Below are 19566 nucleotides of genomic sequence, written 5' to 3'. Positions count from 1 at the left end.
GTAAATTGGACATGATCAGGGCTGTTTATAATCCATTATGCGGAATAGTCTTGTTTTTATGTTGTATTTTTGTTGGTGTCCTGTTAGAACTGGAACACATCCTTTAGGACTAGTTGTCTGAAGGTGGGTGCTATACTGGTGGACTGGCCATTTCAACAGAAGTCACATGCTTGTGAGAATCCCAAAGAAATATCTGTGTTACTGTGGTGAGAAAAGCTAACTTTTCATACTTGATGATGGGGGAAAAGGGTTGAACAGATTCCAGCCCAACCAGATTCTCTTAAAGTGCATTTCTTAAAGGGAAGTTCAGATCCTGAATGTGTTTAACTTGTTTTGCGGTGCCTGTTGCAAATTTAAAAGCATATAGTACAGGGCATCTGATAGTGTTTCATTAAATTACCTCTAAGATCCCCTAAGGTTTAGCTGACTTTTAGATCACAGAATGACAAATACATGTGCTAGTGTTACACATGAGAGTGATGTTTGAGCTGCTGTAAGTGCAGGGAATGGCTACACAAAGGACTATACGCTTCACATTACTTCATTCCTTCACTGAAGGCCTGCGTGAATGAGAGCGATTCCAGGATATCGTTTTTCCAATTTCCCAATGTTCATGCTTGACTTCAGCAGAAGCAAATTATAGGTCAGTTGACGTCAAATTCTCGACAGTCAATTGAAATCGGAGAAAGGGATTTACACATTATTGTTTTATCCACAGGGGAAAAAAAAATAGGGTTGTCAGTCAGTTAAAATTTAATCAAATATTAAATATGCTAATCAATAAACCAATATTTGGTGAGAAAAGCTCCACAAATACAGATAATTCAGATAGATTAAATAGATTAAAATAGATAAAATCAAACCTAGTGTTCACCGAAAATGTGAAAATATTTACCCTCCCACCCACAAAAAAATTATAATATTGTAATTGCATTACATTTTTGGCTTTAGAGTATTGTTTGAAAATTGTTTGCTCATTTTCCATATATAAGCGATAAGCACTGTTTATTTTATAATGCCAGTTAGCTCTGAAAAAGTTCTTTTGAGCCCTGCTTTGCACTTCAAAAGATTATTTTATTTTATTTTTTCTGTTGTTGGCTCTGTTGGGTTATTTTGTTCTTAATTTAATTTAAAAATTGTTTTCAGTGTACTTCATTTTATTTTATTTTATTTTATTTTATTTTATATATTTTTTTGTAATAAATAATTGAATTAAATTTAATGTTAGATTGCGTAAGATTGCTCAAAGCATCTTGTAGCATTTTGTGGTTTTTCGGGTTTGTGGGTTAATAAATGGTGCAATGGTTAGGTTGGTAGGATGTTTATTTATTTGTTTGGGTTTCTGGATTTTACAGACCCACTGATGCAGAAAGCGCTTCACAATGACTCTGTCAACAGAAGATAATGGAGTACAAAAGACTTTAATACAGTCACTTAAAGCTACTTTAATGCAGCACGGGCATCACTTTGAGGATGAAATGACAGTCCACATGATAGATTAAGGGTTAAGGGCAACTGTATTTTTTCCCAGAGTTCCGCTTGCGTGCTCTCTTTGTGGGGTATAACAAGGCTTGTCTGACTTAAACACCTCTTTTGGCCAAATCATGGTTGCATGGGATGGACAAAATGTAGATTCTATGCCATTGCTTCCGTCCAGCTCTGTCTTTTTGTCTGTTGATGAATGTGGCTTTATGCTGGATTTTTGTTGACACTTTCCTGCTGGAGGGATTTTCTTGTCGGCTTTCTAATACTTGGCAAAGAGCTGTGTCAATCGCACTTGGCAACCAGGAACTCCTAGGACGTCCTGCTCTTCTGCTTTTGTGGCTTCTCAAAGGCCTGTGAGGAGACAGACAGGGTGCGATGCTCTCATTTGGACCGATATGCCATAATGTTGATGTTAGCGATCGCCCAGTTTTAGAACCTTCTTGTTTTTGTAGAGGAGATGACTGTTGAGTTATGATGTAATTAGATAGGCATGGCCATCCAGGTTGGTCTCCTGTGTGTTTAACTCTCGGAGAGGGCTGTTTTCCTCATGGATTGTAATATATCCCTTGGTCTGACATGCTGCATTTACTCTGAATGAGCACAGGAAGAAAGCCCCACTTTTTTTCTCTCCGTGCTAAGTGTTGTAACAAGCCAAGGCAGATAATTTTAGTTGACTTGCACGAACTGTTTTTAAAGGATAGGCTTGCAGACTTCCACATTCCAGAAAAGAGGAAAGTATGTACTGTGGAATTCCGAATCCTAGTGGAGAAATACCAAGAAAAAGAGAGAGAATCTTATCCAAACATTCTTAATTTTGACTTTTTACAGAACTGCATTGAAATACATATCAGATAAACATATACAGAAATAATAAAAAATTATATTAATTTGTATTTATGTACATTGTTATATTTATTTTATATCTTTATATTTTATATTTATAGTTATTTTTATACTGCTAATAGTGTAATGTTTTTTTAAAATAATACATTATTTTTTTTAAATATTTTAAATATAGCATTTCACAGAAATTTTACACACCTAAAGTACAAAACTTGATTTCTAGATGAGCAACACTAAAAGTATGTTGCAGTTTAAGTTTATATTTTTAAAATGAATTTTTGTATATTTATACTAATTTATATGTATTTGTGTACTGTATATATTTTATATAAAAATCATATTATTTTTATTTTTTTGTTCATGTTAATAATGTAACTTTTTAATATTATTTGTTAAAAAGTAATATGATTTAAACTTTCACAAAACTAAACTTCTTTTCTAGATGAACAAGGCTGAAAGCAATACATCATAATGCATTGTTATATTTTTAAATATAAATTTTATGTAAATTCTTTGCTTTATTTGTATTTATTTTTGTTAATTATATTAAATTCATGTTTATTTTTTAATATTTTTGTTTGTTTTGAGTGTTTTTTTTTTTTTGCAGGGGTTGGGGAGTATAATGATAATCTTCACAAAAGATGGACAGCAAAAAATTACTCCCTAAAATTATGTTGCAGTTCATTAAGTGAGTCACATGTTGATTCTGATTCAGTAAGTTCATTCAGTGAAAGATTCAGACCTGTGAAAGCAGAGCTTGTGAGTCATTTTGAATGATTCATTAAAAGAGTCGCCTAATAAAAATAATTTGCTAATGAATCAAACAACATTGGTTGCGCTGCATGTTTTGGACCGATAGAAACCTATGGAAAGACTTGTTTCTTTGCAGTTATTTTGAAAGGTTTTTCATAGTTGAATGGACTTGCATGCACTGGGATGACTGTACTGGAACTGAATCAAGTTTCATGCAATGCAGAAGGAAAGCACAAGTGTGCCACAGCTCTGTAATTAAAACACATGTGTTGTGTTGTCATCCTGATGTCTCTTTATAGTCCGAACATGTTGCTCTGTATGTAACGTGATCTGCAGCGTCTGGAAGCTTGTGAGGATATCTCACATTCACATGCATAAAGCAATGCATTGTTCATTGGTCAGTTGTGACTCAAAGCAAATCTCTAAAAGTCTGTGTAATAATGTGCCTTCAGGAACTCAGAAAAGGCTGATAAATGCATGGCATAAGATCATAGATCATGTTTTTGCACTGTATTCGCTGTAGGCTTGTGTGATTGTGGCTCTGATGGGCATCCTGATCATTTTGTCTACTTGAGTACGGATAAATGACTCGTCCCGGTTTGAACAATTTTTTGTCAAAAAAGTAAAAAAAACAAAAACAAAAAAAAAACGTATTGTATAATTGCATTCTGTACTTGTACTCATTGTGAGTTCATACCTTCCTTTTTTCTAACCCAGGCCATCTGGAGATGCTAAAGATATGATCTGCGGTAAAAGCATTTGTTTGGATGCAGACATGTGCACAGCTGTTGATGCCAGCCAGACAGATTATTCGTGTTTTTTTTTTTATTGCACCTATTCAGGTGTGTTTTACACCCGTGTGCCTTTGATCCAACGCTTCTGTGAGTGATAAAAGAGTTTATCAGACTATATGAGTATAATGCTCACCTCAAGTCAACAGCCAAAAGTTGCTGTGTCAGTGCCTTCTCATTTAGCAGTAAAAGAAAATCTACTACATTGGCTGAATATGAATAAACATAAGAATAATAGAGACACATAATGCACCCTGTGTACTTTGTCAAGTCAACATAATTATCTGTTTGGAGATGACCTTTACCTTAACTCTGGTTGGTTTGTTATGAAAGCCTAAGACCAACCAAAAAGTGCTCAATATCGGATCATTCAAACAGTTTATGAAGTTTCTGAGTAGCTATAATAGTGCAGTTTCGTTGGTCTGAGAGGCCCATGGAGTTTTTGTTCATGCTCAGATGTACGGTGGCGTTTATCTGATGTCTACAGACTTCAAAGTTCTCCAGCAATGAAACAAAATAAACTGAGCTTCATTCCAGCTTTTTTGTGCTGCCACAGACAGTCAAAACATCCGATGTCTTTCTCTCATCCTTTTTCTTCTGAGATTTTTGAATTCCAGTTCAGGCGACTCTGGTAATTTTAGGTCTGTCTTAATATACAGTAGATTTTTATGAGCTCATGTGATTTAATATATTGAATAAAATAAGGGGAAAAGGGTGACAGGGAATTTAAACCATGTCACTACTGAGTAGATGATGTCATTAACTTGTAGTATTCATTTATTTTTTTTGCATAGTTTATTAAATGTATTTTTTATTTCTTAAAGGTGAATGGTGGCTATTATTACCCAAACAATGAAAGATGGGGGGTATCAAATTACCATTATTTATTTACTACTCTAGTATTTATTAATTTTAATTTATTAATAATTTTTATAATTTTATTTGTAGGTAACAATAACAACACTGAATTTGCAAGCTGTCGTAATTTTTGCAATTACATTTTGTATTGATAATGACACAGAACCTTAATGAAGAATAAATTGTTTTTTTCCTGTTTATTTTCTTTTTTTCTAATCAAAATTTCAAACAATTATTTAGGAGTATTAGAAATAGGCTTGATTATTTCTAAGATGTTTCATGGTATTAGTTAGTTTGGTTTACTTTAATAAATAAAAATTACATTAGACTAATCAGTAATTTCAGAAAATTATTAAGAAAATGAACTTATTAAAATCCTCATGTAAGCTGAATGTTAATCCCTCTCTGGGCAATGACAAACATTAACTTTTTATTTCCATTTTGCTGATTTTCAGGCAATTGTGTAAACATTCAAGCTATATGTCTTAGTATTTAGAGCTCAACAGGTACTGCATAACAGGAATACATGAATTATGTCTGTCAACCAGAAGCATTAACAGTCAGGCATTAACAAGCTGTGGCCAACCTCACTGCTGTTCCATCCAAAGCAGTAACAAGAGTAAAAACAGCATCCTGTGTGGTTTAACAATCACAGCTACTGTGTGTGTGTGTGTGTGTGTGTGTGTGTGTGTGTGTGTGTGTGTGTGTGTGTGTGTGCCAGGCAGTAGCTGATGACGCTGAGGTGAGGAGTGACTGAGAAGCAGGCGGTGAAAGCTGATGATTATATGTTTTTGTTGTGTGATCAGTGTATAAGATCAGGCAGAAGTCACTCACTGCTCTTCCACACTGCAGTCTGACCACACAATATATAACACAGACTTGAATGAACTCCGTGTCATTATTACATCATTATTCAAACAGAACATGTCTCATGTTGTCTATCAGTATAAATGAAAAGGTGTTTAATTTCAAGCTGGTTAGTCATTTCACTTTGTCTGCACTGATTTCTGTGTGTGCAGATTTGAGTTGTTTTTCAGGACCTTCACACTGAGGTGCTTTTGTTCTGACAGCTTACACCGGGGACACTTGCAATTAATTAACTGGGCAATTTCTGATGTCATTGTTTGCATAATGCATGTATCGGAACCAATAAAGCTTTTTCAAGATTTTTTCTTCTTGAGACTATAGTACATCAGTCACTGGCCACAAGGTGGAGGTATTGTTAAAACAATGTACAATTACCATTGTAATGGTCAAGATTCAGAGCCAGCGTGAGTGATTTCATTGAACTAATTGCATTCCATTGAATTTGGGTGTAATGACAAATCATATATCACGGTATACACACTAATACATCTACTAATAAATATACAAATACATATTCATATATTTTAGTAAATAATATTTTAAAATATGCTGATATATAATAACATTGTATTATTTAGTTAACATATTAATTATTTAATTAACATATAATTAATATATAATTATTGCAATATAATATATAGTTGTATAATATTATACAATTAATTATTTTATTTTTTTAATAACAATAATAATAATATAATTTTAATTTTAGATAGTCATTCACATATTTAATATATTATTTAATTTTATTATTTGATGACCATTTAATAATAATAATAATAATAATAATAATAATATTCAACAATAATAATAATAGTAATAATATATTATTATTATTAATATTATACATTATTATTATTATTATTATTATTATTATTATTAAAATGATATAATATTTAAATATTTAATTATTTAATTATTTAATTAATAATAATTGATAATAATAATAATAATTATTATTATTATTATATTTTAAATAAATGATTGTTTTATTACTACAAATTATCATTTAATACCTTTTATTTTAATTTATTAAATTTTTCATTGTATTCTTTTTTCTATTTTACATATTCTATTCTATTCTATTCTATTCTATTCTATTCTATTCTATTCTGATACATAAACACACCAAGATCACATTATTCATAACTAAATAAATGTGGCATCAGTGCAAAATAGCTTTACATTATGTAACTCTAGGAACTGTAAAACCTGATCCAATTCTAAAATCTGAAACACACTTATTGAATTGTATATCAATGCAGCAAGTTTGCTGCTTGGGAACTATAACAGTTAATCTCTGCTTTGTCTCACATCCCTTAATAGCAAGTTCGTCCTCATCTTGATTTGTTTGGTACACACCCGACTCTGTATTTACACATTACTTGTGAAAATAAGCTGTCATGCCTACTGATCAGTACAGTAAAATATTTCCTGGTTGATGCATTTGTATCATTTGCAAGGTATTACCTGACTGCCATTGTCATTCCTTTACATAATTTTTGATATTGGCCATGGACCACCACGGTCTGAATTTTCGGTCCTTGTCTGGTCCTCGGTGACCGTGGGATGGTAATTGCTCACACAGATCTCCACAGGAGGGGCCGAAATATCTAATCCCCTAAAGAGTTCACACGCTCCAGGGCCTGGCCTCCGTCAGCGGACCCCTCCTCACCCATCTCACCGCTAACACGACACGGCAGCTTCACAGCCAAACCAGCCCCTCGCTAAACAAACGGCACAAAGCTAAGTCATCACAGGCCCAATATCCTGAATACAAACAAATATTTACAAGTGTCACCCGTTTGGCCTCTCACTTTCTTCAAAAGACGAGCCCTGTTCATCTGCTTCCCTATTCACAGACCAATACATATTAATGCTGCGGTTACATGTTCTTCACACAGTTTACCGTCGACTGATATTGCAGACTGTAATTGTCTCAGTGTTTCCCACAGCGGTTTGTGTTTTTATGTTTTGCTTTAGAAACTTTTACTTTTCTTAAAGCTGAAGTGTGTCATTTCTGAAGCACTAGCAAGTCTGCCATTGGTCGGAGTAGTGAAACTGAAGGGTATAGCTGGGACATATTGAAGGGCTTCTCTTTATTTAAATAACCAACAGACTATAGCTGTGCACAGTTGTACAGATGGCTGTAGCTGATAGATATGGACTAACCTTTGTTAGTCCCAGTTGTAAGTTGTGTTGTCTGCAAAATGAATAAATGTAAGTGTTTGATTTAATAGGATTATAGTCAGTCAGTTGTAGGAGTGATACAGATTTTTTTTTTTGACCCTTTGGCTTGAAACATCATGCTGCTGTTGTTGTTATAATAATAATTATAACTAATTTATATACGTGTAATTATTAGTATATATATTTTTTTTTTTTTTATTTTTATTTTTCATTACTTTTTTTTTTTTTTTTTTTTGTAGTAAAATGTTTTTTTTTTTATAGGGTTTTGTCTGAATATTATGATCATTTATTTATTTATTTAGCCACAGAACTTTAATTTAACTTTAATAAAGTTGCAGAAATTGCTGAAAATTTGTCCTTTCTAATTAAAAAATATAGTAAATACCATATGAAATCAAAAGTTTTGTCAGATAATAATAACTAACTAACTAAACATAGATTTTAATTAAAAAGGTAAATTTTCCGCAATTGAATTTATGAATTTAAGTTTTGTGGCTTTATAAATAAAAACATATTTGCATACATCGTCAAATGATTAGTTTTTTAGTTAATATATAATATACAAATTATGGTAAATGGTATGAAATCATATACTGTAAATAAATGTCATAAAGTCATAAATAAATGCATTTTATTTACCATATAATTTATACTTTTAGATCTATCTATCTATCTATCTATCTATCTATCTATCTATCTATCTATCTATCTATCTATCTATCTATCTCCCTATCTATCTATCTATCTATCTATCTATCTATCTATCGTTCGTTGTAATGATAGTTCAATCGATTGTTCTATCCGTATCTGTCTATCTTGCAGCAACACACTGACTTAGTTACTGATGTATATAGTTATGACTCTTGATATCTGAATCCGAGTGTTCACAGTGCGTGTAAATGTGTGGCTGTGTCAGCTGAGTGCTAGTGTTTGGTTGTTTGTGCTGCAGTGTGTTGGCGTGCCTCAGGAGCCGCTGTCAGTGACGCGCGCTTTGCCCGCAGCACTTTCTGTAGAGTTACGAGAGCAGGAGGAGCGCCAGAGCTTACTATAGTTAGCTGCAGCAGGTTGTTTTGCTGTCAAGCTGGAATGTTTCCTGTGGGTGAGGACAGTGTTGTTTCCTGTGCTCTGTGTTTATTTTCCCATCATGCTCACTGTCAGCACCCAGGTTCACATCCGGCCCATTTACAGCTGACCAGCAGCAGGAACAGTCTGTTCTGAGAGAGTGTTTCTATTTTTACCCTCCTTCCCAGGACTTTGTTGAATTCAAGTCCTGTCAGACAAGCGGACACATTTTGTAGTAAACTTAAAGATGACGTGTGTGATTTCTGTGCCACTAGCGGCACCAAACGAAACTGCAATCTATTTGTTTTAGCAAATATTACAATATAATGGGCCAAACAGTGATGTGAGTTAAGTATGACTACTAATAAAATTTGTATTTAATACAAAACAAGGGAATTGTGTAAAATGTCACATTTGTGAAATTCTGTTTGTTGCTGCATAAATTACATCCTTCACCATTGAAGGAATAGTTCACACACAAACACACACACACACACACACACACACACACACACACACACACACACACACACACACACACACACACAAAACTATCATATTCACATTGTACACTTATGTAATGCCTACTTTTTAAGGATGTGCTTTTTTCTGTTCTTGTTTTTTTTTTACTAAAAAATTACCATTTTACTCCTTTCTTTCTTTCTTTTTCGTTCTTTCTTTCATTCTTTGTGCATTGTTTTTGTTCTTTGTAAGTGGTTGTAAGAAGAAGAGAGAGAGAGAGTGAGTGTGTGTGTTTTTAAAATTATATTTCCTGCATTAAAAATGTAGGCATCATAAAATCCTTTATAATTAAACAACAAAAAAAAGGTACTATGTTAGCTTTGTTCAAGAAGCAGCCCGAAAGTCGATATTCACCGATAATCTCCCCCCTTGGCACAGCTAAGATTCAAAATTTGTGCATTGATGTGTCAAACCACCACTGACTGCAAATTCCACCGGTTCATGTGTCTGTCAGAACTGAGTGTGGTGGCCAGTTTGAATATGTGCAGTGGAGAATGAGACGAAACCGTTGCAGCAGAGGGGGAAATCTACAATGAATAATTACATTTAGTTTGTGAACATTTGAGGGATTCTTGATCCGTAATCTGAACTACTTGAAGGACTGCAGAGTTTGTGGATGTTGCTTGAAAGCTTTAGTAATTAAAAAACACATCCAGACTTTGTACTATAACAATATGGTAGCTTGAGAATCCAACATGATGCATGCAGTGTATGTGTGTGTGTGTGTGCGTGTGAATTTGACTCTTTGAGGCAGGTGCTTGATGTTCTCTCCTCAGGGCATCATGTCACGCCGCTTTCGCCAAATGAAAACATGGTTGCCGCTCAAGGGGACAGTAAATCTACCTCCTTTAATGGAGGACGTGTTCACAGAATGTCCTGTGACGAGTCTGTCCACAGACGTGTTATTTAATACCTGTCGGTGCATAGAAAAGAACGACCTGTCCCTTTGATCCCACCTCTATCTATCTTTCTGTCTCCAGACGCTATGCATTCACTTTAATTTAGGCCTGAACTGAACAGGAGGTGATGTTGAGGTGGTCAGGGCATTCTTTAAAGAGGTCCCCTGCTGCTGGTTACGGGGTTGTGACCCGTCTGGCCTTTAAATTTCAAGCGTCTCTCGACTCTGACACATTCACCCTGTGCTAATTCTGCTGATGGCAGTGGAGGCGCATGCAGGGAGGTTTGAGGAGTTCATGCATACAGGTCCGAGGTCTGCACTCACTCTGCTCAAACTAAACCATCTCCCACCGGCCAGCATTTTGACGTTTTGTGTCCTGGGTACAGATTTATAGACGTACCACCCTGGTAACCATGGGAAACTGTGTTAAGTGGGTTGTCTTGAAAGATGTAGGCTTGTCTACTGTACAGCAGTGCTTACATATTGGAAAATACTGTACTGTCCTATCCTGACCACTAGGGGTGCACTAATACAGGTGCCATGTAGAGTAGAGCAGGTTATGTATTTAAGAATTTATATATTTAAATTATATTTTTGGACACACACACACACACACACACACACACACACACACACACACACACACACGGATATATATAATATATGTTAATTATTATGCATTATTAATTATATTGTTTTATATACATTATACTTTACAAATTTTATAACTATATAAATACTCTCTCTCACACACACACACACACACTTTTTATATTTATAATTTGTTCTATTTTATTACTAAACATATTATTATTATTATTATTATTTTATTTTTTAATTTATAAACAACTTAACAGCATTTTTAATGTTATTTTATGTAAAACATTTTATTGTAATTTGTTGATATCACAGGTTAAAATTTTTATGTTAACAGCCTTAAAATGCATTGGTAACACTTTATAATAACTGCACGCTATTAATCATTAGTTAAGCATTAGGAAACAGTTAATTCATCATTTATAAAGCATTAATAGACATTAATAAGCAGTTTATAAATACAGATATAAATGCTTTATACTTGATTTAAAAGCATATCTATTATGTATTTAATAATTGTTTTTTCATACTTTATTAATGATCAATTAATCATTTCTAAATGAAGTATAGCATTATTTACACACCAGTTATTAAGGAGTTGTCAGTGGTTCATAAGATCACTTAGAAAATTTTTCAGACATATAGTAATAGTTACTTAGAGTGTTAATAAATGGTTTATTAACATGTATTTCTACTGTAATTCAGGGTTAATTCAGGTAGTTATAAAACATATGTAGTTGTTAGTTAACTATTATTGTGAGCTCATCTAAAGTGAGGACTAGTTATGCCTTGTAAAGCTTTTACAAATGAGATTTAAAGGCTGTTAATATTTCTATGTTCTGTATCACTGTGTTGTGTTTGTTTCATTTTCCTGTTTAGAAGATAACCGAGCCTTTAAATATACTTTATAAATGCTTTACAAGGCATAACTGGTTTGTAAATAATGCTATACTTCATTGAGAAATGATAACTTGATCATGAATAAAGTATGACAATAAAATTATTAAACACATTATAGATATGCTTTTAAAATCAAGAATAAAGCATTTATATCTGTATTTATAAACTGCTTATTAATGTCTATTAATGCTTTATAAATTATGAATTATCTGTTTACTAATGCTTAATTAATGATTAATAGTGTGCAGTTATTATAAAGTGTTACCAATGCATTTTATAAAATCTTTATTTTATTTTATTTTTATTTATCAAATTTCAGGATATTAAAATGTTATATTTTTAAATTTTTATTGAAATTGTCTTTTATATTTAATGGAACTTGTTAACATGTATCTGCACATTTCATTTTCCTTCTCTTTGCATCAGATCCAGATTCTAGATTTCTGCACTGATTTTGGGGGGAAATCTGCAGAATGAATTTAAACATGGTAAAAATGTGTTAAATGGAGATGAGAGTACCTCACTTTGATTGAGTTGTGTTGTGACAGCAGCTAATTATGTTTTACACACCTCGACTTTTGACCTTCTAGAGTCAAACATACTCATTAGTTACTGTTGTGAAGAACTTATAAATAAGGCCTCCTTCTAATAATGTCATGTCAGAGCCAGAGGGGGTTTGGCGGTCCGGTCAGACAGCATGGAAACTTCTGTCAATGATCAACATGAATGTTAAGAGTCTTCTCTTTAACTGTAACTTTGTGCAAGACACCGGTTAAACTTTGACCTCTGAAAAAGCATGAAGGAAAGACAAACAATGTTGGGCTCCTAGTACGCCGCAATGCTGTCCGATGATCGCATCCCTCCGGGAGAATCTCACAGAAAAGTGTGTGCGAGTATGCTTGCGTTTCCTTTCCATGGCTAACAATGCAGCTCAGGAAATATGTCAGAACAAAGGCCAGACATCCAGGCTCTCGTTCTCAGTGTGCGCTGCTGAGGAGGGCTGGGATACACATAAATGCAGGACCGTGACCGTTAATGCATGAATTCAGTTCTTCTGTATGATAAAAGTGATGCTGGACTTGAGGTTTTTCTTAGACTGACGGGATAATTGTCACAGAAGGCCGTGTGATGTCCCTCTGGACGGTGAGTTGCTTGTTGACCTCTATAACTTTCTGCTTAGGCGGCATGGAGCATTACAGACGTAAGACTAGTGAAAAATGATTTCCGAAAGTGGAAAAAAATACATTTACTTGAGCTTATCATACATAATATTCTGTATAGAGGGGTTTAAAAGTCTGAAACTGTATGGATTTTTATTTGGAAAATTTTATTTATTTATTTTTTAAACCTGGAAATAAAATTTTGGGGCTTGAAAAAATGAAGACAAGAAATATTTTATATTCTGTACCATATTTTATGTTTCTAGGTCACATATCTAAAAATGATAATGTAAAACTTTTTTGTGTAGATTGAGATGTTCTTGGAGACTGGAATAATTGCAGCAATAAATGTAATTTTGGATTAAATTAAATAAAAATATATTTATAGTAAATTATATTGAAACAGAAAACGGTTTTTTTCCCCTAACAATTTTTCACAGTATTCCTGTTTTCACTGTGCTTTTGATCAAATAAATGCAGCATTTTTTTTTATTTGTTAAAATGATTTGAAAATCTAACCAACCCCAAACTTTTGTGTACGTTTTCTAAAGATATTTTTGTATAATTTTTAGTGAAAATTGCTGTATTAAATTAGAAATCGTAATCTCACAGGGTTATATAGAGCTAAATATCAGATTTTTTATTTATTACTTGATTACTTGTCTAGTCATGAGTTTAGAAAGTGAGCGAATGAAGGTGGTTTTGCAAGGATGATTTTTACAAAATGGTCTGAATGATTCATTAGCATATTAATCTGAATCAAAAAACCATGTGGTAATTCAATGAGTATAGAAAATAATGTATTTTTAAAATAATATTTACTAGTGGTCTCAGATTTTTGGACCACACTATAGTCTCAGAGAATGGGTTTATTATGGCTAATTAGCACTAGAAAGAAATTTGTTGTATTTTGATTTTATATATGTTCTTTCAGTATGACATTATGACTGTGATAATGCACCGCACATATTTCAATCACAGCCCCTCAGGCTGTGTTTTTCAGCTCTTATCTTATCGGTCTCTGAATCTGGGTAAAGAAAAACAAGATATAAAGTGTAACCAACACACTCCAAGTCCAGACTTGTCAAAGTGTTAAAAGACAGGGCTTCAGTGAACTACAAACCAGTGACGATGTTCCTGTTTACTAAAACGACCAATCCAGCGCTTCTTACAGATTGCACCAGTCTGATATCATTGTCTACATTTTTTTTTGCTTGAGGTGATGAGCCTTTCACAGTTTTCCTGTGATGTCTAAATACTTTTGTTTGCGGGGTTACTCAGAATTTAATTCTGGCTGCTTCAAAGTGGGACAGGATTGTTTACTGCAGTTCAGTTCAATTTATGATGTCTCTAGGATAAAATGAGTTTTGGATTCCTTGTAAACTACAGTTTGGTTTCATTGTTGTTTTTTAGCATCTAGGGCGGAGCGCAAGTACCTGCGTACTTGGAAATTACAATATAGCTATACTTAAAAAGTAGCTTGAACAAAGAGGTTTTTATTATTATTTTAAAGGAATAACTCACCCTCAGGCCAAAATGTAGATGAGTTTGTTTCTTCATCGGAACAGATCTGGAGAAATTTAGCATCACTTGTTCACCAATGGATCCTCTGCAGTGAATGGGTGCCGTCAAATACAGCTGATAAAAACATCACACTAATCCACAAGTAATCCGAACCACTACAGTCCATCACTTAACATCTTGTGAAGTGAAAAGCTGCATGTTTGTAAGAAACAAATCCGTCATTAAGGCGTCTTAACTTTAAACCATCGGTTTTTGTCAGTATATTGAGTTCATAATCCATAATAATGCTTCATGCAGTGAAAAAGTTCATCCTCTGTCCTCTCACATCAAAATCCACCCACACACAGGTGCTGGTCATATAATTAGAATATCATCAAAAAGTTGATTTATTTCACTAATTCCATTCAAAAAAAGAAACTTGTATATTATATTCATTCATTACACACAGACTGATATATTTCAAATGTTTATTTCTTTTAATTTTGATGGTTATAACTGACAACTAAGGAAAATCCCAAATTCAGTATCTCAGAAAATTAGAATATTGTGAAAAGGTTCAATATTGAAGACATCTGGTGCCACACTCTAATCAGTTAATTAACTCAAAACACCTGCAAAGCCTTTACATGGTCTCTCAGTCTAGTTCTGTAGGCTACACAATCATGGGAAAGACTGCTGGCTTGACAGTTGTCCAAAAGACGACCATTGACACCTTGCACAAGGAGGGCAAGACACAAAAGGTCATTGCAAAAGAGGCTGGCTGTTCACAGAGCTCTGTGTCCAAGCACATTAATAGAGAGGCGAAGGGAAAGAAAAGATGTGGTACAAAAAAGTGTACAAGCAATAGGGACAACCGCACCCTGGAGAGGATTGGGAAACAAATCCCATTCAAAAATGTGGGGGAGATTCACAAAGAGTGGACTGCAGCTGGAGTCAGTGCTTCAAGAACCACTACATAAAGACGTATGCAAGACATGGGTTTCAGCTGTAGCATTCCTTGTGTCAAGCCACTCTTGAACAACAGACAGCGTCAGAAGCGTCTTGCCTGTGCTAAAGACAAAAAGGACTGGACTGCTGCTGAGTGGTCCAAAGTTATGTTCTCTGATGAAAGTATAATTTTGCATTTCCTTTGGAAATCAGGGTCCCAGAGTCTGGAGGACGAGAGGAGAGGCACACAATCCACGTTGCTTGAGGTACAGTGTAAAGTTTCCACAGTCAGTGATGGTTTGGGGTGCCATGTCATCTGCTGGTGTTTGTCCACTGTGTTTTCTGAGGTCCAAGGTCAATGAAGCCGTATACCAGGAAGTTTTAGAGCACTTCATGCTTCCTGCTGCTGACCAACTTTATGGAGATGCAGATTTCATTTTCCAACAGGATTGGCACCTGCACACAGTGCCAAAGCTACCAGTACCTCGTTTAAGGACCATGGTATCCCTGTTCTTAATTGGCCAGCAAACTCGCCTGACTTTAAAGAAAATCTATGGGGTATTGTGAAGAGGAGGATGCGATATGCCAGACCCAAGAATGCAGAAGAGCTGAAGGCCACTATCAGAGAAACCTATGCTCTCATAACACCTGAGCAGTGCCACAGACTGATCGACTCCATGCTACACCGCATTGCTGCAGTAATTCAGGCAAAAGGAGCCCCAACTAAGTATTGAGTGCTGTACATGCTCATACTTTTTCATGTTCATACTTTTCAGTTGGCCAAGATTTCTAAAAATCTTTTCTTTGTATTGGGCTTAAGTAATATTCAAATTTTCTGAGATACTGAATTTGGGATTTTCCTTAGTTGTCAGTTATAATCATCAAAATTAAAAGAAATAAACATTTGAAATATATCAGTCTGTGTGTAATGAATGAATATAATATACAAGTTTCCCTTTTTGAATAGAATTAATGAATTTTTTTGATGATATTCTTGGAACTAGTTTGCTCCATTTTCACTTGTAAGCAGTGCTTGATCTGTTCATATTTTTCTCCTGATTCAGATGAGATGACTTTTTCACTGGAGTAAGCAATACTATAAATTATTATAGCTCCTATTTTAGCTGGAAGTGACCATTTGAAGTTGAAAAAAAAAATATCTTAAAGATTGATTTGTTTATTACAAACACTCACACTCACAGTTTTTGGATTAATTGGTGGATCCATTGGTGAAAAACAAACTCATCTACGCCTTTGATGGCCTGAGAATGAGTAAATTTTCAGCAAGTTTTTTTTTTTGTTGTTGTTTTTTGGGGTGAACTATACCTTTAAAAGGCAAATAATTCCATTGTCATACAGTTGGCTTTAAAAATCTAACTTAATGAAGGTGAATGAGCTTCATAGAGTCTTGCATTACTAAGTGCTACAGTAAATTCTCTTTAGTTATACAGTCGTATTTGATTATTACTGTATTTTGGTGGATAATTTGTAGGTTAGTCCTAAAATTGGTGTTTTTCCAATTCTGTACATTGTAATTGCTGCTCAGTTTGAAGGACAAACGAAATCCTATTACATTAGGGGGAAGGAACCTAAAACGGCAGGTCTGTTAGCACTCTTCCTGTCTACTTTGTCCATTAACATCAGTTGCCGCCAGTCATGTTGGTTTCGAGGAAATAAGCTGCCGATGCACAAGAGTTCACCAGCAAAGGTTAGAAGCACAGACCATAACAAAGAGTCAGATGACAGATCCATGAAAAGCCGGAGGTCTTTGACGGTGCTGGGCACAGCTTCAGCACAACTGTTTTGATGGCTTTGTGTTGTGAATGTCTCGAATTCCTGGTCACAGTGTCTGCAGGTCATTCAGAGAGTCTATTTAACCCTCAGGATGGTCTTTATGTGCACCTCACACTATAGGAGCCCACAAGTGAAGCGTGTCTGCACAAGTGAGGCATGTCTCCAGGTTGGGTCCCACTGGAGGTTTTGCCTCTTAGTGACGGGTTTATGGACACAGACTGTGGAGCAAAATAACAGCCTCTTTTACACAGTCACTGGATGGTATTGCTGAGCAACTGGCCAAAACAGTGACCTTTCAGATTGCTCATAGGCAAGAGATGGTACGGCTTCAGTTTCCTCTATTGCGAGCCTTTAGTGAGAATTGACATTTGGTATTTTGGGTCAGTGACGTAATGCTCTTTTTTTGTGGTTGGATGTTGTAAGTAATGCAAAATTGCTGAATGATGAATATGTTAAAATGTTGTGGTGGTGTAACTGACAAGAGACTGAAAAAGTTTTAATAAAAGATTGAAAAACTGTTATGAGGGCCGAAAACAAAGTTTTTGACTCAATGTGATGTAATTAAATTTGACAAGAATGACTGATCCCATTAAGTGCTTTTGTTATATTTATTTTAAAACTATTTTTATAATACATTTTTTTAAAAATATTTTTATATGCCTTTGAAATTTTTGTTTAATATCATCATGTCACATATCGTATCACATCGTATTACATCGTATCACGTATCATAAAAAATGTATCATATGTCATACAGTATGTCATATATCATATGTCAACTCATGTCCCATGTATCATATATCATATCATATATCATATGTCATATTATGTATCATGTCATATGTCATATATCATATCATATCCTATATCATATCCTATATCATATCATATCATATCATATCATATCATATCATATCATATCATATCATATATCATATATCATATATCATATCATATCATATATCATATGTCATCTCATGTGTCATGTATCATATATCATATCATATGATTTTTATGACATGGCAAGGATAGTCATAGTTTAGTAATGTCAAAATCCCCCCAAAACAATGTTATCCATTTTTCAAATTTCAAAATTTCATTTTAAAAATGTATATGTATTTTTTTTTAAAGGGGTAAGGACAATATTTGATTATTTTTTTATTAGGTGATTAAACCATTTTCATTAAATCAGATTTTTGCTGAACTTTTTTTTTCTCTTCTTATTCTATTTTTTTTTTAAATTACCAACATGAATATAGATTACAAAGATTTTTTTTTCCCCTGTTTATCATCCTAGATATCCTTCGTTTGATTCAAACTCTGGTTATTTGATACATTCATACTGTAGAGTATTATCTTTAACTTCAGACATAATCAGGCAATCTTTCTTTTGAATTCACACACAGACACAGTATTCCTTCTCAAAGAATAACATTGATGATATTTGTGTGTGTGATTGGAAGTCATCCATGGAGGTTATAGTGGGACGGGCTCTTCCCTCCCTCTCTCGCTGTAACAATGCAGTCACGGGCCAAAACTCTCAGCCTCTGGCAGTGCGGCACGCTGCTATGTTCCAGCTAGGAGAGTAATGGGATTAGCTATCTCTTACATAAAATGCTCCCCTGGCAGGCGTACTTGCCCCTCAGCCGTTCATCAGTGTGGAGAGACACAGCAGTTATGAATACAGTGGAACCAGAATGCACTAGAGAATAAAACACACATCTCACAGCAGTGAAGGAAATGTGTTTGACTCTATTAATGAGCTTCAAACATTCTCAAACATCTTAGAGTTCATTCAAAGTTTACTCTGTATCTATTTTTGTCTTTTGTTTTATGTGATACTTATGAAGTAATTAAAATTCTGATGTAAGATTCATTTACAATGCGAAATTTTGTTGTAGAAACAAATTTCAATAAGAAATTGTTAGTAAATGTTATAAAAAATGCAATTAAATTGAATTAAAACATCTGAAATAGTCTTTTCTTGTAAAAACACACTCCAATCTTTGGTTTATTTACAAAAAAAAAAAATATATTTTTACTGTGAACACTGAGCGTCATTCAAAGTCGATATTTATAGCTGTGATGTCATCATAATATTTGCGTATTGAAAACAATTGTTAGTTTTTTTTCTCCATACCACTGTTTTTGTACTGAATTGGATGCATGCATTTTAAAATTCTCTACGAGACAGATAAACTGATTTTTCAGAAGTTTTGAACAATAAACAAGTTTTGAACAATTTAGACAAAACTATTAATTGTTTTGTTTAAAAAAAAAAATCATGAAAATATAAAGTACCGAAAATATAAAAATAAGAATTTAGGCATCACAACATTGTAATTGAAAGTATGAAAGATGGATATTAATTTTGTGATTCGCTAAAAAATTTCAT

At 34.0% G+C, this 19566-nt stretch overlaps 1 protein-coding gene across 8 annotated transcripts in view; it reads left to right on the top strand.

The window, feature by feature from the left end:
• LOC109094865 (tensin-1-like) overlaps positions 1–19566 on the top strand; it is a 228682-nt gene that overhangs the window by 14530 nt on the left and 194586 nt on the right. The window contains exon 1 of one of the 8 annotated variants that reach the window (XM_042731814.1): positions 12639–12909. The exons of the other annotated variants lie outside the window; for them this stretch is intronic. Coding sequence (XP_042587748.1) covers positions 12895–12909 — 15 coding nt within the window. The 5' untranslated portion in view covers positions 12639–12894. Of the gene's footprint in view, positions 1–12638; positions 12910–19566 lie in introns of those variants that run through there. 8 annotated transcript variants of the gene reach the window in all.

This window comes from Cyprinus carpio, chromosome B9, assembly GCF_018340385.1.
Source record: "Cyprinus carpio isolate SPL01 chromosome B9, ASM1834038v1, whole genome shotgun sequence".
Classification (NCBI taxonomy): Eukaryota; Metazoa; Chordata; class Actinopteri; order Cypriniformes; family Cyprinidae; genus Cyprinus; species Cyprinus carpio.
This window is presented reverse-complemented; position numbering and strand designations above follow the sequence as displayed.